The sequence below is a fragment of the Neolamprologus brichardi genome, chromosome 13 (assembly GCF_056152115.1).
Source record: "Neolamprologus brichardi isolate AB-2024 chromosome 13, ASM5615211v1, whole genome shotgun sequence".
In the NCBI taxonomy this organism is placed as follows: Eukaryota; Metazoa; Chordata; class Actinopteri; order Cichliformes; family Cichlidae; genus Neolamprologus; species Neolamprologus brichardi.
The window spans coordinates 29,487,509-29,510,543 of NC_142116.1; the positions used below are offsets into that span (position 1 = coordinate 29,487,509).

The window sequence follows — 23,035 nt, forward strand, 5'->3', positions numbered from 1 at the left end:
AGATCATTATTTGACTGAGACAAAGATAAGTAGAAGAGAATGAATCAATGAATGGATGTCTTTTGATTATAATGTGTGATCAATATTGGAAAATATGTTGAAAAGGAGACCGGAGTTGGCTAGAATAAAGTGGTCATCATTTGGAGTGGATTTTGGCTCTGAAATTAGGCAGCCCAGTTTAAGAGGAGCAGACTGTATCAATTGAAGGTCATTGGTATCAACTTGATGGAGCATTTTCAAGTTCATCCAGCTCCACAGTGGCTCAGGCCAGCAGGCAGGCCTCCAATCACAACATCGTCATTGTTGGTTATGTAGTGGCTTGGAACAGACAGAGCAATGCAGGAAGACGTCCTTAGTCTCCTTGAGACAGGCCGAGGCATTAATGGAGCTGTTAATAAAGATATATTGAAGGCTGTATTTTTATGGGGCCAAAACATCCCTTGCTTTTGTCAGACTCTTAAGTGTCCACCATTGCCAAGATCAATTCATATGTTGAGGACACTGAGGGGATTTCAGGCTCATTTTGTCAGTGTATCAGGATTATACCTAACTTGGTTGTAAATCTTAAAATGTGTTTCTGGTTTTTTATGTTTTTTCTTCCTAGCTTATCTGGAAGCTGCACTAAGCTATTATTATTGTTATTATTTGTTGTTATTATTATTATTATTATTAATAATAATAAAAATTATAATGATAATGACAATCATAATAATGATAATAATGCCTGCAATTGAAATCCTGAATCACATGTTCCATTTTTTCTCATATTTCCTTTAATTTGCAAACCAGGTGCTAGTGTCAGTGCAGTCCCTTATCCTGGTGGCTGAGCCTTACTTCAATGAGCCAGGGTATGAACGATCTAGAGGAACTCCCAGTGGCACCCAGAGCTCTCGGGAATACGATGGCAACATCCGACAGGCCACTGTCAAGTGGGCCATGCTGGAGCAAATGCGCAACCCCTCTCCATGCTTTAAAGAGGTAGGGACCATTGTTTTTTAGACTTAAACCTTGTTCTTCAATTTGCTTTTTAAAAAAAAATATATATATATATCCTTCTGGTGGAAAACGACACCAAAACTGGACCCAGGTGAGTGTCGACTTTGATGTTGTGTGGATGACCAGTTATCATGTTTTCTTGTTTTTAACACCAAGCTAAAAATAACAACTAATTCTCAAAACCTAACTCTAACCTGAACCCAGTTCTAGCCGCTAATATTGAATAACGTGAAAACTGCTGGCTGACACCAGATCCAAAGATTTCTTCTCAAATCCAGGCCCCTTAACATTTGTAGACTTGGACTCATTTTGAGTATTAACCCTGGTATTCACATCAAGGTACTGAGCAACTACTTTAACCCAGACAGCTTAATTTACTTTTTGATCTCGTGCTTCTATTTATTATTATGTATTTTTATACTAAATCTTATTTTTCCTTTATGCTTCCGTCGTCAATACAACATTTTGGATGATTCATCCTCATAGTAGATTGGTTACATGCCTCTCAGCATCACATTTGAAAACCGAAAACAAAACCCACCTCTCTTCCCCAAGAGCCATTTAAAAACAAATAAGTAAATAAATTCCTTTCACAAGAATTTCTTGGTGGATCGCAGCATCTGGAGGTGGGCCTGCCTCTCTCCCCCCCCCCCCCCCCCCTCTCTCTCCCTCACAGTTTTTTGATTTCCTTGCGATGTTTTAAATGGCCTGTGGTGAGATGGATAGTGCAGGGGAAGATAACAATCTTTCAACCTGCTCATCCAAAGCAGGCTCATTCAGAAATGTCAGGGAAGCAAAATGAAGGAAGAGGAGTGCTTTAGAGATGAAAATGAGAAAGGGAGAAATGAACAGAGGGAGAAAAGGGAAAAAATCCCATCATCATGATGACACTACATGAGAAAAACAGACTACATGGAACAAATCTAAATAAATATATGGCAGGCGACCACACATTTTACCTTATACTTTACTAACATACAAATTTCTTGCTTGAGGAAATGTGGAGTAAATGTTAGTCATGAATGGGATGGACATAACGATACTGATAATGAACAATCTGTTCAGAATGCTAGGGTTGGAATCCTGTTTTATTTTCCCGTCTCAGGAGAAGAAATAAAAGAAATTCAGAAATGATGTTTGTGCTTTTTTCTGCTTTATAAAGAATGAAAACTGTTAGAAATGTCCCTGACCTGTATATTCAAGTTGGAAATTCATACAAAAAATGCATTAAACATATTCAGAATTTCTTCATTCGAGTAAAAACCAAATTGTCTCCAGTTGAATTTGTTTTTAAAAAAATACCTGGACCAATTTCACTAAATGGTTTACAGAGGCAGAGCATGATGAAGAGAGAACACATTACATTTTGTTGTTGATGTTAAAAGGACATCCTCTGAATGTCCTTCTAGTAAGAATGATTAAAGCTAGCAATGAGCTTTCAGCTTTAAAGATGCATTTCTCTCCTTTGGTAAATGTTCAGGATAATTGGACATCATTGGACAGACCAGAGGCTTGGTGTTTATTCATTGTTTGGCGGGTCCATTAACCTGAGCAGTATGAGTTGAGAAATCACACATTCTGCCTGTTAATGCATCATACAAAAATTACATACCACACAGTAGACCAATTCCATCCATCCCTGGTGCCCTCCGCTCTGTCAAGAGTGTCACTGTGTGTGAAGTCACACTTGCCAGGTGCCAAAAAAATTGTATAGAAGTGGCAAGCTTTGGGACACACTACCCATTTCTCTGGCAGAAATACTTCATCTTCAAATTCAACATCTCAAATAATTTATACTGCCATCAGTTGGATTTATTGAGATTGTATCCATCATATGTTCCTTGTCATTTTCATTCAGGTGTTTCCAATATGCTTCCAATTGCCTAATATTCTTTTGACGTTGTTCTTTCTTCTTCTTTTATCATTAGAATTTATAACAATAAAAAAAAAATAGATTTTCAGGCATTTCTTAACAACATGCACGAGCTAAAGCTTTCTAACCAAGTAGTTTATTCCATATGTTTCTTCCATAAAAGATGTGTTCCATCTTCAGAGTGTAGGTTTTAAGTACAAGCTTAGTGTTGGAGGGTTTTATTACCATCCTACCACTTAAGGCTATTTGGATTGTAATGGCTTAATCTGGCAGAACCTCTAGATGAATATTACACCACTAATCAGTATGCAGTAGGCATAACAACCACCACTGATTGGTTTGACTAACTTGCTAAATTAATGTTAATTATCTGGGGCATCATGTGTCATCATATCTGGTGGAGTCAGCATCACCCTGGTTTGAAGTTTCTCATTGTTAATAGACTCAGTGCAGGTTTACAAAGCTTTTTGTCGTATTGGAATTTTAATTTAAAAAAAGTCGTTCAACCCCAATTTGAGTAACATTACCATAGAATACATCTGCTACAAGAAAAACATGTTTCAGTTTGAGAGTGCACAGGAAAGAGAGTAGAAGACATGCCAAAAAGACCAACGTGGGACTCTTCACCGGCATTTTAGTAAATGAGTCGTCTTCTCAACTGGGTGAGCTGTACCAGTACCCAGTACTCATCTTTTTTTATCAAATGGCCAGAAATGACAGAAAATACCTTGTACTCACATAAAGTAACACTTATGACTATGGAAATGCTCATGTACACAGTCATCCAGCAAACATGCCCAAAGATTTGTCTTAAACCATCATAGTGAGTAACATGCCTGATTTCACATTTATAAGTAGAGCTTGGTTTTAAAAAACTGTACTGTATAAAATCAATGATGTTTTTGTTGTTGTTGTTATGTTTATTTATTTATTTTTATCCCTGACAACATCCTCTGTCACATCAACCCTCTACCATACAATAATCCATACATTCGTCTTTTCTTCCTGCTGGCAGCTCTGTCTTCTACATCCTTTGTCCAGTATATCCACTGTCTCTCGTCTATACATGTCCAAACCATCACTATAATCTCACCCTTGGCTTTGTCTCCAACACACTCAACCTGATATGCCTCTGATATGCTCATCTTTAATCTTGTACATCCTGGTCACTCCAGATGGAAATCTTAGGCTCTTCAGTTCTGCCACCTCCAGCTTGTCCTCCTGTCTTTTTGTTAGTGCCACGGTTTCTAAGCCATAGACCATGTAGGTCTCACTACAGTCTGTCCTCCTTTCACAAATCACCCCTGACATCTGGGATGAAATCTGGGACTCGCCACCATTTGACCTTAAAACTGAAGAAGCTTCTCGGATGAGAGGTGAAACGTCTTCAAGCAACTTAAAGAAGTCCAGACGCTTTTCTTTGCAAGCTCCTTTGACTACGATGACCTGGATGACTGAGAACCTTCACAGACCTGACACTTATTCACAGTGTATTCTGTTGTGTTTCTGCTGACTTTCATTCTTCTCTAGGGTCTCTTGCACTTGCTCCCTATGTCCACTACAGATCACAATGTCATCTGCAAACATAATTGTCCACAGAGAGTCAGGCAGACCTCATTTATCATCACTGCAAACAAGAGGAGACCCATCTCTGATGTAATCCCCAAGTTCCTCTCTTGGCATTCTTTCAACAGACTCGGTGCAACTCCTTCTGACATTCTGTTTACTTCCACCTCCTCTGTACTTCTCCATCAAAACTCTCAAATACCATGTTTAACGTGTTCTCTGCATGAAGCCATACTTTTGCTCACCAGTTGTTACTTATCTTCTCAACCTAGCTTCACCAACTCTTTCCCATACCTTCTTGGTATGGCTCATCAATTTTATCATTCTAGTTACTACAACTCTGCACATCACCCTCATTCTTGAAAGTCAGCTTCATCATACTTCTTCTCCATTCTGCAGGTATCTTCTCAATCTCCAAAATTGTTAAACAGTATGGTTTAAAAAATCTTCTGCCTTTTGTTCCTAGACCTCTTCATTCCTGCACAGGTATATCACTATGACCAACTGCCTTTCCTCTCCATGTTCTTCGCAGAGTCCCAGGAAATCAAGAAATTATGTTGCAGGACATAATTGGCATTTATCCACAATCAGTGTTGCTTGTATATTCTAGTGACATTTAAAGGCGAAACAGTAGAAACCCCTCTGGCCTTTATACAGAAGTAAATGATCAAATTAAATGTAAAAGATGGATCTGTGACATCTAGTAGATGAAATGGAGTATTGGAGCAAAAGATATTGAGGAGACATAAGTAGGACTTGACAATGCCACACGGCTGAGCAATAACACACGTTAGGCGCAAGGAAATTTAATGAAGCTTGGTGAGGTACTCCCATGTGATTTTCTCACCACTGGCCTTTTAGCACCTTCATGTCCTCAGCTGAGGCAGACATTCACACAGAGTGTTCCAGCTGGTTGACTGGAGGTTTGACTCTCATGCATTGAAGCACAAACTGGGATTAATCAGAATGCTACAACACAGAGTTAACACTATCCCCAGGGTAACAGAAGAGTATCTTATCAAAAAAGCCCTGAGTAAAGGTTGTTATTCCACCTTTGTCACAGCAATGACGATACCTAAAAATAATCCAGGCAATTCAGGACAGGAGACCGACAACCACTGCCTAAGCCAAGACTCTTGGCAATCCCTTATGTGTCAGGAATATTGGGATGTCTTTTTTTTCCTCCTCAAAACACATCTCTGTGGCTTTTAAACCCTAAAGCACACATCACCAAACTTTAGTCCAACCCAAGGATCTGGTGCTCCAGCACAAAGTAATATAGTGAATTAAACATGCAGGAACCAAACAACCTCTGGCTAAGCAGGTGGCACAACTCAGATGAGCTACCTCACCAGGCAAGCGTGTAAACATAATCTGTTTACACCTTACAGGCCAGTGGTCATTGTTTCAGTGATGATGTGCACATTCTGAACAGGGAGGAATGCTCATTTGAGCAGGGAGTCGAGTTCATTTATGTGAAAAGAGGACAACCATATCTGAATTGAAGAGCGAGACTCGTGTCAGTCATTGACTAGCGACCTTGTAAAATTCCTCTTTGGTGCTGAAGATGCAGTAGTGTATTCTGACACGGTGGTCTCAGCTGCAGCTCAGCTGATCTGTCTTGAGACAGATTCTGTCGCGTCTCTAACTTGCCTAAGTACAACATGTCATTTCTCGTACGGGATAACCTTCAGCACCAGATTCCTGACATAGGAAGGTGACACTTTGATGACATTTTAGTCAGTTAGCCAATAAAGACAGTGAATGCTGGGTGAGACGGCTGCCTTCCATACAATAAGAATCATTTGAACATATTCAATGGGAAATGTTTTTTTGTGACCTTGTGAGAAAACTATAATCCCCCATCTACAAATGTCTTGAATATTTAAAGCTTGTGCAGTGTTTATTTGCATGGAGTTCATATTGATAGCATCTCATTCACCACATAACCAGTAAACCAGTAAAAATCTGCATATTGTGGTTTTGGAGGGAGTACTGTCGTCACTCTCCTACCACCAATTTTGTTGAGCTGTGTAAATGTAAAAGCTCTAATGGCAAAGGTAATATTTGATTTTTGGTACAAGAATGTTTGAGAGTCCAGTGTTGTGACTTCCTATTTATAGAGTACATGCTTGAATTATGGAGCAGCAGGTTGTCAGGTGTAGTTAACATGGGGTTGGATGTTAAAACATTGATGTGTGTCTGTTGAGGACAAAGAGAATGCCTGTGAAGTATGCTTGTGTAGATGTATAATATTACAGCATGTTAAATTTACATTTTACAATTTTAAAAAGAATCACTAAATTATGGCAAAGTACATTATCTGCATCAAAAATAGGGTGAAGTACTATTAGAAAGTAGTTGATTAGAAATTGTATCTATATGGAATATATACATTTTCCAACATTATCCTTGACATTTGGTATTTGGTTTGCCTAAAACAGATAAGAGAAGAAATACTTAAGTTATACCATTTGAGCGGAAAAGATGGAATTGAGATGAAGAGAGGAGGGAGTTGTAGAAAGAAAAGATGGATTAAAGCGTTCCCTAAACCCCCTCTGCTGCCTGTTCTGCTTTTTGTCTCTAATAAACAGCAAATCAGCAGCCACCATGATAACTCATCCCCTCCCTCCAATAGCAACAAATAGCAGCTACAGACACATCTAGCACCACACTCCCTGCATACTGATAGCACAGCCATGGCGACTGTTGCTAGGAAGTTGACTGTAGGGGCAGGGAAGCAGGAGACTTGTGTGTAGATGGCTGACATCAAGCCGTGTTGCACAAATAATATCAGCCTGACTCTTGAGACTAGAGTGTGCCTCGTTTGTGGAAGAATGCGTTGTTTCAGTTATGTGTTAAAACCCAGGTATCAGTAGGTTGGAGTCTTATTTGTTTGTTTGTTTTTATTTCTTAATGTGCTAAATGTTTTTAATGTTTCTGTAAACACACACGGCAGACCCAGTGACGTTTTGATTGTTTTTATTTCACTGGTTGCTGTACACACACACACACACACACACACACACACACACACACACACACACACAGAGCTGCAGCTCTCCCGCTGCCCGCTCAACATAACAACCTCGACCACATTCACCAAAACTCCAAACTTAAGCCAGCGGGGCGTGATTGCAGATGCCGCGCAGGTGAGTCAGTCGCACCTGCAGCAGCATCGTGAACCACGCCCCGCCACAGTTTCATAATAAAGTTTATTCTCTTTTGAATAAATGGTGTTGTTGTGTGTTTGCAGGTGATCCATAAACACTTCTACCTGAAGAGAACAGAGATCATGTCTCAGTGTGAGGAGTGGATCGCTGACATCCAGCAGTACAGCAGCGACAAGAGGGTCGGCCGCACCATGTCCCATCATGCTGCTGCTTTAAAGGTAAAGATATTGCCAGTACTTACATAGTTCTTTTCTACTTTGGGTACTCAAAACATCTATCGTTTCTACTATAATCCATCCATGCAAGACTTTATTCCATGCCTTGGATATGCAGACTAGTGGAAGAGCAGCAGCTCTTTAATTTGTGGATGGCCAGCTCTTTTTATGTGAATCCTGAAGTGTGTTGACGTTTAATACAATATTTGTTCAATTTTGCTGTCAGTTACTAAATTTAGTGTCATCCACTTTGGTTTAGTTCACCTTTTAACACTGCAAACTTTGGCAAGTGACCTATCAGAACATGATAATTCAGCATTTGCTCCAGCAGAACAGTAATGATGTCAGCGAGGAAATAATAAACACCCAAACCTCAAAATGTTTAAAATGATAAAGATCTTCACTTTCACTTCACTTGTATGCTTGAGTTTCTCCGTACATCATGATGACGATATATCCACCACATATATACACTTCCTTTTGCGCTCCCCTGAAATCTAGGGTCGATCAAGGAACAGTATGATTTTGTGACATTACATTCAGAAGGAGAATCCTGATATAATAAGAGACTGACAAACATCCTGGTTACAGATTTATTTTTTTTTGACCACTTTTTTGCTGTTGTACACTGACTTCACACTCTGTTGGATGATGCCAGGCCTTGTGTTTCAGATATGAAGCTTTACAGAGTTAGCTAGCCAGCAGCAGTGCATGTAAGCGCTCTCCTGCATGTCGTACTAATAAGCAGTGAGCTACCTGCAGGGGACAGGGACTTGGCCGGCCTAATTCCTGTCCCCACCTGACTTCCTTTTGAGACAAACAGGAGCTTCTAACACACACAAAGTAACACTGTAACCCCCACCCGCAAACTGAGGCTGCACATAACAAGTCCTTTCTCTAAATAACAATGAGCTCTATTTAATAAGAAGCTTCCATGGCTGAAAATGACAGGTTCTGCTTCATTTTCTGCCTTTATTTTGTAGTATAGCAAGAAAAGAAAGAGGTTACAGCAACACTAATACACTGTTATCTGAAAACTGACTGATATTGAATTGGCATTATGTATTGTTTAGATTTACATCTATATGTTAAAGCTTTGTTTAGGGGCAGTGTTACAAATATGTTTTGAGCTGCTTATTATTTATGTACTTGTTGAAGCTATAGCTTAGCCCCTGCTGCAGAGAGGACACAAGTCAGAGCTTCTTTGTAGTGAAATAGATTTTAAAAGATATTCGAAAGTAATAGAAGTCCTTACTACAGTCATTGATCATGCTTTTTGTGCATTTCCACTCATTTTTGTTTCCTTTTTTCACATTTATTTGTCTTCATTTGTCCTTCTCCATTGCTATGGCTTCCTCCTTTGTTGAATACTGTTTCCTGTACTGCTGTAACAATTACTATTTTTCCTTCGCAACTTGTTTTCTGCCATAATGACTGTTAAGCAGGGATTATACTCTGTTGAGGTCACGGACAGGTGGTGACACAAAGCAGGGGTACTTGTTACTAATATAGGCAGTTGAAGTCTGTTTTAAGTACCGTGTATAGTTGGTGCATTATAATCTAAATTCTCTGCGGTCACAGAAACACTGGCAGGTTCAGAGACCATTGCTCAATTTCTAAAGACAAAATTTATGTAAGTCAGACCCAAGTGGACCCTAGCTGACTCGCAGACATGTAAACTATAAAATGTACATGGAGCTTAGTTCACGGTGATCAGATTCACTCCAGCCAGACTTGCTGCACACTTGTTCTGGGTGACAGGTGTCATAGCTCAGACAAAGCATCTCCCACTCTGTATTTTGTGAGTCTCTGAGCTCCGATTTGATATATCACTAAAATAACAGAAAGGACCAGCCAAATCACACTTTTGCCTCCCCAGCCCATTCACTCTATGTGCCACAAGTTACAAGAGGTAGTTATAAGAAGTCCACGGCAAGTCGAAATGACAGCAGATCATGCTGCAGACCAGCAATTGTAATGTGGTGACAGCAGTGAGCATAAACGGGTCATTATGCTTATCTTTTACTTGGCGTGAGCAATCCACTTCATCATTGACACAAGCAAAGCTGTTGCTCGTGTTTTTTGGGGGGTTTTTTTGCATTTGCTGTTCTTCCTCTGTGGTATTTTTGCTATAACCACCACAGAATTATAGTAATATCTTGAAATCTGCTTCCCGAAACCCTATTCTGAGCCGTCTGCTGCTCCGGTGCGCCAGCTGGAGCATAATGGCCTGACTTGAAGCCCATCAGTGGTGGTAATGAGTTTGTCATTTTCACCATGACAAGATACCCAGCTTTCCCTAAACACAAAAATATTTGTCTGTTGAAAGATGTGAGTTATTTGTTTCCAAGTGAAAGCAAAATGGCAGCAAAAAACATGGCAGTTTTTAAAAACTGTTCAGCAGGTTACATGTTTGTTTGCCCACCCAGATGGTTAGAGAAGGAGTCGATAGTGTCTGGTGGTACTTAACCTTTCCAGAAACTAAGAAAGATGTTTAACAATGAGTCACAGTCTCAGCCCACTTGAAAATACTGATTTGCAGATATTTACCATGTTAGCCAACTAGCACCAACACAGAGCAGCTGATGCCGTAAGGAGTGGTACTGCAGATACTATCATGGCAAAAACCCATTAGAACATTGGTCCATCCCTGGTGTACAACTTTAGTGGCAGTTTATTGGAAAAGTCTTTCTCAATATTTTCAGTACCAAGACTCGGGTATCATTTTTTCATCATTGTCCTCTTTCAACGTAAATATGAATGTCACGATTTGTTGTTCGGGTTTGTTTCGCTGTTAAGTTTTGTCCCAAATGGTTTCAAAAATGTTACAATAGCCACCTTTGAACTCTTCACGTGAGACGTAGGAAAACAAATTAAGGCCAAAGAAATAACCAGGATTCTAACACTGATTCATCTCTTGTGCAGAGACACACAGCTCAGCTCAGAGAGGAGCTCCTGAAGCTGCCCTGCCCTGACGGACTGGAGCCCGACGGTGATGAGTTTACAGAGAAGAGCAGCGCCCTCATCCTCAAAGAGCTACCCAGTCAGGACACAGAAAAGCCCGGTGGCAGTCAGGACAGCCACTGCAGTGAGGGCCAGCTATGAGCCCTTCCCACCTGCCCCCTTCCTTACCCTTCCAGCATCTCCAGCCCTTACCCTCCTCTTCCTTATCATCTTCCTCCTCTTTCATAGACTTGATGGCTTCAGAGCACGAGCCATCACTTTGTCCATATTTGTATGTAAAGGTCTAAATAGAATAGCAGAGAACGAGGGGACGCGAAGGCGACAAGAGGAACTCTGATCTATGCTACGCCTTTATTAAAGAGTTGACAGAAACTTTTATTTACCTGTAAAGGAGTGTAAACATTTTGTGCTTTTTCCAATTGTGAAATAACCACTGATTGGTATGTTATTAAACTTGTTTATGTATACACGGCAGAGGAAGATTACAGATTATATAAGGGAACTACCTTAAGAGAAGAATGTTTACTGAATGTTCGTTTCTTTTTCTTTTGGACTGTTAGAGCAAGAACAGTTGTAACCAAGGATATACTGGTCTTTAAGGATCCTTAAAAAAACACAAAAAAACGCACACACAGGTAACACAATCCGAGATTTTTAAAAAAGCCCCTCTGCTCATGCTCGTCTGCGTTCTCTAGGATCATATCCACTTGAATAAGGTTCAGATGGACATTCTTAAATGCTATGTTATCCCTTTTACAGGCTCCAAATTAAAAGCACCATGCTCTGGATAAACATTTGTTGCCTCTCAGAACTCCTCCATGACCGCTTTCCATCGACATGACTGTAGATCACAGCAAGACTGCGTCAGAGCCACAGGGGCAATGTACTTTGAAGGCTTTTGCATGTGTATGTGTGTTTTCTGTGCGTGTGCAACAATCCCCAGTGAGATACAAAGCTGTGATGTGCCTTTGATCTACACCATACCACCAAATGCTCCCAACTGATTTTACTGATTTCTTTTGCTATTTCTACAAAATTAAGAATATTCTGCTCCATTGACATAAAAGAAACTGCTTTGATCTTTTTTATGTTGAACTCCAGTGAACAAAAAAATGCACTTTCTATTTTACTCACTCTTTAGGGCAGTCACATTCTCCTTTTGCTAGGACATTAAATGGAGCTTGAAAGTATGTGACTGACTGAATGCTTTTTTTTTTTCCTCTGTATTTCCCAGGACATCTCTTACTCGAAAAGAGCGAATGATTTAGAAAGCGTGTTGAGGGAAAACAACTGGAGACCATGTCGAATAGGGAGTCTGAGATTCTCAGAACATTTTATGAAAACTTGGGGATTTGAGTAGCTTACTCAGGAAAACCTGGGCTGAGATCCAAAAAGCAGGAATTAAGAGAAGAATTTTCAAATGAAACCTCCAGTTCTTCTCTACTAGGGTATCTTTGCCTAATTTAGTTAACAATTACAGGTTGGTATGCAGACTTGTTGATAGGTTTGACTGAAAAGTCATTGAAGAGAGAAGTTTGAAAAATCAAATGAAAAAAGAGGAACTGACTGCAGCACATGCAAGGGTGTAGCTTATGTTACTGGCTGGTTTTGACACTGCTCTGTGGTGATCTGGGCAAGTCCAGCTCTTAATAGCACCTCGCCAGGGGTGCACAACTCCCTGCTGTATGTGCTATAAAGCTATTGGTGCAACTCCTGGGAAAATTAGGTCATTAGCAAGAGTATAGAACTTGAGTGCATGCTGAAGTGGCAACCCCTAACCCCACTCAAGTAAATGTAAGTGTTTGGAAAAATCTACTTCTAAAAGTACTTTATTGCACTATGTTCATTCACTCATGAGCTGCTGTAACATGAATCAAATAGCTGAATGGCCACCTCAGCATGCACTCAAGTTCTATAGAGTCTTCCTAATGACTTAATTGTATTTAGGTGTAACAGGGACACATGGAAAAGTTTCAGGCCTTCGAGGACTGGAGTTTAAGACCCCGGATATAGAAGCTGATACTGTCTACATTTTATCTGAGCAACACACCTTGTGTGCTCAACAATTAATAATACCAAGTTTGGCAACTAGCTTGCAAATGGTTCTTGAAGCACCTCTGAGACTCTTTCAGGTCCTGTTTGGAGGATTTTGGTCCATCCTCTTTGCTATCACTGGCTGATAAGAAATTGGAGCTCCTTGTGTGCCTGTACCTCTAAGGTCTTTCCACAGATATTCAGTGATGTTTCGTTTGAACGATGTGAGGATCAAGGTGAAACCTATTGTTTAAGATCATTATTCTCTTCCATCTTCAGTATTCCAGATCTTGCAAAGTATGTTTCCAAAATTTGCTGCTGTTTTATCAAATATCTTCTTCGGTCCATCACTGATATGTTGAGAAGCATAAATTTCTGTGTCAGCTCAGTAACTCTAGGACCAAAAATGCATCAGACCATAAAATTTTCTTCTGCTGGTTCTTACATTAAAGTCATATTGTTCAGGTATGGCTGTATGGTAGAATCGCCATCACTGTGGTTTCTGATTTACTTTATTAGCAATTCTGTAAGCAGTTTTCTCTTCTTGACCTCCACTGTTGCACGTTAATGCTATTTTTAATGACAGTACAAAGTGATGAAAAAATCCCTGGGAGAAAAAAAGAAAGTTTGTATATATGTATGTATATAACGTGGCTGTAGCGTAGAACGTAGAGCAGGTCATCTTCTAATTGCAAGGATTTGGGTACAATCCCTGGGTACTAGTCTACTATGTCAAATATTCTTGGGTAACCCCAAGTTTCTCCCAAATGCATCTATTGGAGTGTGAATGAAAAATGGAAAGCACTCAAGCATAGAAAAAAATGCTTGTGCCAATGGAGGAAGTTGTGTAAAATCCTTTGAGTGCTATTTAAGAACCAGTCCATTTACCATTTATGTACATGTACATACATACATTTCCTGTACTCTGTTGTGACACTCTGTATATGGGCCCAGCTTGGTTCTTACATGCTGCTACTATGTGTTGAGCAGTCTCCAGGGCACAGTCTGCACATCTGTTGGCTATGGTAGACTCCTGCCTCTGTGGATCTGGTGCTTGGGATGTGTTCTTGTGCTGCCATGTTCAGAGCCTGAGCAGTGTCCTTCAGGCCAGCCTGAACACTGTTAAAATGCCCTGTCATCAGTGCCCAGTTTACATGAAACTGTTTTTGTACAGTAATTTATCTTTGATATGAATAATCAAGAATTGACACTCACATGCAAAATATATTAAACTTATTATTTTTATCAGTAGTAGTAGTGTTACTGGGGAAAAAATAGTTATAGTGGGTGCCAAGCAAGTGTACAGTTCACTTATGTCCTTTGTTCACTTATGAGAGTCACTCTAGGTGGACCATTGGAGAACAAGCCATTTATCCTCCCAATTACATGTGATCTGGACTGAAAATCAGGGGCAACGGGTATTATGGAGTGATGAATCCAAATGTAAGAATATTGGTTCAGTCCATTAACAATATGTTCAGAGAGAGATCCAGCAGTGAGTGTCTGCAGCCATCTGTAAAACACCGGAGGTTCTGTCATGTTTTGAGGCTCCATTTCAGCCAGTGATGTTGGAGATCTTGTCAAAATTAATGGAATTATGAATGTTAAAAAGTACTGTCGGGTTTTGATCCATCAAAAGTCATCTGGAAAGCATTTGATTAACAAGGGCTCCATTCTTCAGCATGAAAGTAATGCCAAACGCTGTCAGTGCTGTAGAAAGACACAATGCAACACTAGCAGTCCACACCTCAAATTTATTAAAGCAGTATGGAATCATGTCAACACAAAATGAAGCCAACATCCAACGAAGAGTTTTACCATATCCAGATTTAAAGGTAAGGAGTGTTCAGTGTGTAGGTCCTTATGTTTTTAAATTACATGTGACATTATGGGATTTTCTTTCATATAGTAAAACGTGCTGCAAATCAGACCGAGGTAGGCTAACTGTTATTTAAAGGCTGCATGAAAATCCTCTGCAGGTTAGTGCAGGATGAACAGGTTAGTTTGCTGCACTGTGATGGATTTACACTACATTGGTACACAGTGCTTTGGTTTCATGGTGAGAGTAAGGTTACATCAAGTGTTGCAGAGACTAATTTGGACTTTTAATGATGATTATTAGATTAGGACCATTGACCAGGACAACTTATGAAACATCTGCTGACATCTGGTTGAATTAAGCTGTGTACATGGACAAAGAGCAACAGGTCAGTTGATCACAGCCTGTACACTAAGAAAATCTACTGGGGTTTGGGGTTATGATTCTTTTCCTCACACTGAGCCATTACAACCAGTTTAGTGTTCCCCACGTGCTGAATCCCACCCGTTTGAGGCATAGTTACCCTCTACAACGTAGGCAACAGAAAATAGAGAGATGTTTATTTTCCTTTTTTTCTTCTGAGGCAAGCTTAGTATAATTAGAATTTTTAAAAAGTTAGACTAAAGTTGTAGTCGCATATACTGATATTATTTTATTGTTATGTTAATGTAGTAAAAGGTTCAGGTAGCTTTACACAAAAATACAGGCGTCCTCCAAAGAGATCCTACTTTCGTACTTTGAGTGCATTTCAGAGCCTGTAATTTTTTACTTGAGTAAAGAAGTTAATTGAGTATTTTAACTTAATATTAGTATTTGTACTTCCACTTAAGAACAGAATATCTGTAACTGAAGAAAGAACACCATGCCATTTGATGTCATGTATCTTGATGATGTGCCACTGTCATCAGAGGCACCTCAACTAAACAATTTTCGCTTGGTAAATGTTTTATTTTGTTTTAGTAATTTAGTAATTTATTTGTCTGATTATTTAAAATAATACATGAAATTGCACCTTGGGATTTTTATTTATGTAATTATTTCTGCAAGTATATCTTAGCTTTACTCTAAATATGAATAAACATGATGAGAGAATTTGTGGTGCTAGTTTTCATTGCACAGAAATAGTAAGAAATATAGTACGATACTGTGAAGCAGCTGAAAGCACATCGCTAAGGATCTAAATGTTCTTACAAATGGAATGGATGTGTTAACCAAAAAAGTGCAGTACTTCATGTATAAACCCTTTCAAACCTAGAATCTTTCGACTATAGTGGGGCCCAAAACCTGCACGAATATGAAGCTAAATAAGGAGTTTGAGCAGTAAAACAACTGCACACAAAGGTTTGGGCAAATTGCTTATTTTGTTGAATCTTTTCAAAGTGGAATGAAGCAAATGCAATCCCTGCAGCAAACATAAATTAAAAATGAGCGGTATATTAAATTTTAATATAATTCAAGTCACATGAAAGATATGATTTTTAAAATTTGCAACATTTCTTTTGTGACTGAATATGTAAAATTAAGATCAGGACTCTGTCTGGAATCAGTTGATATGTCTGTGAAGGTTCTCAGTCATCCAGGTCATCGTAGTCAAAGGAGCTTGCAAAGAAAAGACTTCTTTAAGTTACTTGAAGACGTTTCACCTCTCATCTGAGAAGTTTCTTCAGTTCTAAGGGTCAATGGTGGAGAGTCCCAGATTTAAACCTAGTGGGAGTTTCCCCCCAGAGAGGGACAAAGGACCCCCTGGTGATCCTCTACCTAATCACATGAGCCAAGGTGTGAAACTGGGTGTGGGTCCCAATCAGCCAGGGTTTCGGGTGAGCTCATTGTGAAACCTGGCCCCACCTTATCATGCGAATTCCTGAGGTCAGATGGCCCAGGATGTGAGTGGGCGTTAAGGTGTCTGGGGAGGGAACTCAAAACTGGATTATAGATGGCAGACAGTTGGTGTCGTAAACCACCGCCTCTGTTCAAAGATGGTCGCTCACAGTGGACATAGATGCTTCTTTCACTCCTCTTTCAAACCATCTGTCCTCTCTGTCCAAAATGTGAACATTGGCATCCTCGAAAGAGTGACCTTCACAGACATATTGCCGTACATTTTGGGAGGAACACCCTTCAACTGGTGCGGGAGTATGAAAGGGAATCAAGGAAACTAGCGGATTATAGGAACCATCTCCATTTCAACCTAAGATGCAGACAAAGCAGAGTTGTTCCTAAGAGCCTGCGCCTTGGATCCACTGTCAGGGGATACAGAGCAGACTTGATTCTACAGAGAGCACAAAATCACCTTTTAAGTGAAAAGATAAGACAGGTCCATTTCACTATAGATGCCCTCCAGATCAAGATCAGCCAGACTCTGCAGGAACTGGAAACCCTTCTACCCTCTCCAATCTTAGAAGAGGTTTACAAGTTTGTGGACAAGGCTCAGCAGGCCCAACACTCTAAAGGAAAAGAAAGACAACGCAGGAAATTTCACACCTTTCTTTCAAAAACACACACTCCTCATTCTGAATCTGAACCTACACAACCCAGAGAAGAAAACACACCTGAAGACAGTCAGGAGAAATGGGTAAAGAACTTTTCAGACCGGAATCTCACTGAACCTGAAAAGAGAGTATTAGCCAAATGACTCAATTTTGCCATTTCTCCACAACAGTTGCCCATAGTGGACGTCATCACAGCCACAGAATCTGCCATTCGGATTAATAAATTATCACAGACAGAAACAGAGCAAATCACGATGAAAGTCTCAGCCACCCTCTCCAGTGCCAAAGTCCCTCCGTCCAACCTCACAATACAGGAAAAGAAGGCCGTCGCTTCCCTGAGCAAAGACCACAACATCACTGTTTTACCAGCTGATAAGGGAAGATGCACCGTGGTCCTAAACACTACAGATTACCATACAAAGATCACTACTCTCCTCAGTGACAACAATACCTACGAAGCCTTAAAGCGAGACCCCACAAGCAGCTACAAAAAGAAAGTTATAGCTTGCCTTCAAGACTTTGAAAAGGACAAAATCATTGACCACCTTACATATCACCGCCTTTACCCAGGGGATGCCATACCCTGCATTTACGGACTTCCTAAAATCCACAAGGAAGCTGTCCCACTCAGACCCATAGTCAGTAGCATAAACTCAGCCACTTATAACATTGCAAAACACCTTGCTACCATCCTTGCTCCTCTCGTGGGGAACACCCCACACCACATCAAGAACTCCACCGACTTCACTGACAAGGTCCAGAAACTTACCCTGGATCCAGATGAAACCATAGTGTCCTTTGATGTAGTCTCTCTCTTCACGTGCATACCCACCACAGAGGCTGTGGAGACTGTCAGAAAACGACTACAAGAAGACAGCTCCTTAGAAGACAAGACCAACTTCACACCCAATCATATTTGCACACTGTTAGACCTCTGCCTCACCACTACATACTTCAAATACAACGAAGGCTTTTACAGACAAAAACATGGCTGTGCCATGGACTCCCCCGTGTCACCTATTGTAGCCAACCTTTACATGGAGGAAGTGGAAAGGAAGGCTCTTGGCTCTTTCAAAGGAAGAGTACCCAGCCACTGGTACAGATATGTAGACGACACCTGGGTCAAAATCAAGACACAAGAAGTGGAATCCTTCACTGCGCACATCAACGCTGTGGATAAAAACATCAAGTTCACCAGGGAAGACACGAAGGACGACTGTTTGCCTTTCCTGGACTGCGCTGTGCACATTGAAGAGAACGGCAACCTCAACATCGAAGTTTACCGGAAGCCCACACACACGGACCAGTACCTCCTGTTTGACTCCCATCACCCTCTGGAACACAAACTTGGAGTAATTAGGACCCTACACCACCGGGCAGAACATGTTCCCTCTAAGCCTGAAGGGAAAAAGAAGGAACACACACATGTAAAGGAAGCACTCAAAACGTGCGGCTATCCTAAATGGGCGTTCTTAAAGTCAGCAAAGAGGCACAGAAAAGAAGATCAGACACCAGCGAGGGAGGATAAGAAGGACAGACGCAACAACATTGTCATCCCCTATGTAGCCGGTGTATCAGAGAAACTCAGGAGGGTTTTCTCCAAGCATGACATCCCGGTGCATTTCAGACCCAGCAACACGCTCAGACAAAAACTGGTTCACTCCAAAACACAGACTTAACAATGTAGTGTATGCTGTACAGTGCAGCGAGGAATGCCCAGACCTCTACATTGGAGAGACCAAACAGCCACTTCACAAGCGCATGGCACAACACAGAAGAGCCACCTCCACAGGACAAGATTTAGCTGTCCATCTGCATCTTAAGGATAAAGGTCACTCTTTCGAGGATGCCAATGTTCACATTTTGGACAGAGAGGACAGATGGTTTGAAAGAGGAGTGAAAGAAGCATCTATGTCCACTGTGAGCGACCATCTTTGAACAGAGGCGGTGGTTTACGACACCAACTGTCTGCCATCTATAATCCAGTTTTGAGTTCCCTCCCCAGACGCCTTAACGCCCACTCACATCCTGGGCCATCTGACCTCAGGAATTCGCATGATAAGGTGGGGCCAGGTTTCACAAAGATGTAATTATTCATGGTAAGGAATTCATGTGGACACTAAGCGTGTGGGCAGGCAAGGACATTTAAACAGTGAGGCTGACGACCTACCATTTCTTCGTGTGACTGTTTCTGGTCTAAAAGGGACTCCAATACCAAAATTGATGAATTTGACACATAGAAATGCTGGATGATCAGGCGATGTGTCAAACACAATGTTGTCTGGCTTAATGTCTTCTTCAAAGTCCTCTACAGAGAGACAAAACAAATTGAATTTAACAGGTAAAGGACTTTACTCACCTAGATATTTACGCACACCCACAGCACGTGGTGTGGTAAAGGTCGGCCAAGATTTTGACCACATGTCAGAAACTGGATCAAAATTGGACTGAACTCACTTGAACTCTGACTTTGTCTGCACTTAGAACTATCACAAGACATTAAAACAAAACATCGGGCATTGATGACATCACAGGAATCTAACATTCTAATCTATGCAAACTGTCTCCAAGGCTACATAATATCAAATTAAATCATAGCAAAGGAGTAAAAAGCAGGATCAGTCTTAGGGTGTATGTTACATGTTTGCCAGTTTGGATGAGTGAGTGCAATACTTCATCGGCCTGTGTTGTAGCAACCTGTTGAACCTGCTGAGAAACTTTTCTTTGTCCACTCTGCCCCAAACTTCACATGCTCCATAAAAGTCGAGGCCTAGAGACCTCTGCATAGTTATTAGCATTAGGTTATCAGTATCATCTGATATATATGACATTTACAGTACAGTACTCACACATGACATAGGAGGAATAAATATGAACTTTTTGACATAAATTTGATCATATGAAATTGGATTTTTTTAATATATGAAACTTTTTCCTTCCGTCATACTTCAGAAATATAATATATTTAGTTTTGAACATTTTAAAACATTTAAGTTTGGTCGTTGTATTGATAAGATCCTACATGGACGTGCTCCACAATCATTGGTCAGTCATGTTAAAATCCATTATCAGTGGAAAACAAACCTGATCCTCTACTAGAGGCGATTGTGCAATACCTTTTAGACATAACACTCAGCAAACAGTTATTATCAGTTAAAGTCAGTGAGATTTGGAGTGATACATGACACATGACGGAATAAGACACGCAGACTTAGCATGACGAACCGACGAGGAACACGTACACTGTGAATACATACAGAGGGAAAAGAGGACTAGAGATGAGACATGGACATAACTAAGCACAAACAGAACATGATGGCTGGGGGGAAAACACACGTGACAGAAGGAATGGGTCACAAGGGCAAAACATGTAAACGAGAGGAGGAGACGGGAGAAAAAGACATTACTGAAATACATGAAGGGCCAGGACTGGGGCAGCCAACCAGTCACAGACAAACAGCCACATTTTTTACTGTGTCACTGCAAAGAGCCACATCATACACCTGGGCACACATGAGCATCACCCATCCCTTCCTCTGTTCAGTTTAGGGTATCAAACTCAGGACCCTAACCCCATCAGGCCGGGGTCTTTGTGTGGAGTCTGCATGTTCTCTCCAGCTTCCTCCCACAGTCTAAAGACATGCAGTCAGTGGGGGTCTTCTCGCCCCGTTCACATTCACACAGAGATGCATTGAAGATCACCTTGTGGTTAGTGCCTTCTATTCGATGTACAGACTGAATAATAACATCTTCTAATTAGTTCTGTCTCCTATTGGTGCTCTTCTACGAGTAATCAGTGCTTGATGGCTTACTAAGCTTAATTTTTTTCACAACATTGATAACAAACACACACAAAATAACAACAACAACATCTATTATCTAAAAAAAACTTGATTGGACCACAGTTTTGATGTTCATCCTACATGTTTATTGAGATTGTCTAATGTCTGCGACGGTATCTTCTCCCACGTCTGCGGACACCCGAGGCCTTGTGGGCTCTCCTGCGTCTGCGAGCGGGGCGAGAACACGAAACAAAAACACAGTGAAAAGACTTACTGGCTGGATATTTGATCATCTGCTGTAGATGTTGTTGTGAGGCCTCACTTGTTGTTTACATACGACTGTTTCTCAAAAGGGTGCTGTGTTCCTTTTTGAACGAATAAAAGATCTGCAGTTTCCAGCAGGAAAAGTTTAACAAACGTAGTACAGTTTGTTAAACGTGATCAGTCTCAATACTTCTGTAAACTGAATATTTCACATTAAGAACCTGTTGTTGCTTAACTATGCAGTATTGTGTTTAACATGACACTGGGACAAAGCAAGATGATTTAATACAAAAATAAATAAAATAAAATGCAGTAATCACTTGGAAAAACATTTGGGGATGTTTACGTGTAGCTGGCTGTCTCCTCTCTGTCGAGTGGCTGTGTTACATACAGATTGCCAGTCTGTCTGTCTATTATGAAACGACCAACAGAGCTCACCCGAAACTCTGGCTGATTGAGACCCACACCCAGTTTCACACCTTGGCTCAGGCGATTAGAGCATCATCAGGGGGTCCTTTTGTCCCTCTGTGGGGGGAAACTCCCACTAGGTTTAAATCTGGGACTCTCCACCATTTGACCTTAGAACTGAAGAAGCTTCTCGGATGAGAGGTGAAACGTCTTCAAGCAACTTAAAGAAGTCCAGACGCTTTTCTTTGCAAGCTCCTTTGACAATCCGTCTGATAGTTTCTCCACTAGACATCTGAATCTGAAGCACTTGGTGAAAACTCTCTCAAAGTGCTGTATTCATGTAAGTAATACAAGTAATGTGTGACTTCATGCATTATGTATCATCGATTCCTACTTCCCATTAATAAATGATCAAGTCGGTATGAGTTTGTGATTATTTAACCTTTAACATTCAGTCAATGAATGTTAATTCACAGTTATGACCTATGGACATCAATTAATACTAGTAAGGTCCAGTTTCCAGCTGCAAAGAAAAATTGAAAAGAAGAACATGGTGCACTAAAACATTCACGCAAAGTCTGCTTCTCATTGGAAGTAGATACTGCTTTCTATATCTATGGAAAACTTTTTTACATAAAAAAAAAGCTGGAACCACGAATAAATGACCTTTTAAGAATGTTCAAATAACCAAACAAAACTTAGCAATGACTGTGAATATAACAGAGTCGTCTTATGTGTATGCAGTTTATGCTTAACAACAGCTCCATTTTGACTTATTTTTGAACTCTTGTGATCAGTATGACCAGATTGTGTGAGTTTCCATACTAAAAGAGCTGTAGTGATAAAATAATTGGCATAAGAGACTGATTTTTGGCGTGGTATACTGCAGAAGGTTTTTGGGTTTTGTTTTGCATAATTTACCTTTTAATTAAACTGCATTCCCTGTATTGTAACAAAACTAACATTGTTTATATGTCAGAAAATTAGCAAACATGAATAAATGGCGAAAACAATATATCTGTGAAGGTTCTCTGTCATCCAGGTCATCGTAGTCTAAGGAGCTTGGAAAGAAAAGCGTCTGGACTTGTTTAAGTTGCTTGAAGACATTAGAACTGAAGAAGCTTCTCAGATGAGAGGTGAAAAGTCTTCAAGCAACTTAAAAAGGTCCAGACGCTTTTCTTTCCAAGCGAAAACAATATAATTATAACATATATTTTTATTTTACTTATTTTAGGTCTTTGAAGCCAAACTTGATGCTGGGGATTTATTTTTGTCAGTGGAGTCAAATGGTAAGTTACAATTTGTGCATTTTGTCATACTGGATACACCACAGATTATATTGTAACTTAATAGTTCTGTAGAACAAATGATATAAAGATTGTAGTGTCAGGGTACTTCTAAAGAAGTAATATTGATGATCGCATGCAGGTGGCATAAACTAAATATTCAGAC

At 40.3% G+C, this 23,035-nt stretch overlaps 1 protein-coding gene across 3 annotated transcripts in view; it reads left to right on the forward strand.

Moving 5' to 3' along the window:
• The window catches only part of birc6 (baculoviral IAP repeat containing 6), a 112,974-nt gene extending 100,997 nt beyond the window's left edge, over positions 1 to 11,977 (forward strand). For all 3 annotated transcript variants that reach the window (XM_087850424.1, XM_087850426.1, XM_087850425.1), the window contains exons 71-73: positions 790 to 978; positions 7,692 to 7,826; positions 10,749 to 11,977. In XM_087850424.1, coding sequence (XP_087706550.1) covers positions 790 to 978; positions 7,692 to 7,826; positions 10,749 to 10,928 — 504 coding nt within the window. In that variant the 3' untranslated portion in view covers positions 10,929 to 11,977. The remainder of the gene's footprint in view (positions 1 to 789; positions 979 to 7,691; positions 7,827 to 10,748) is intronic.
• Positions 11,978 to 23,035: the final 11,058 nt, after the last annotated feature.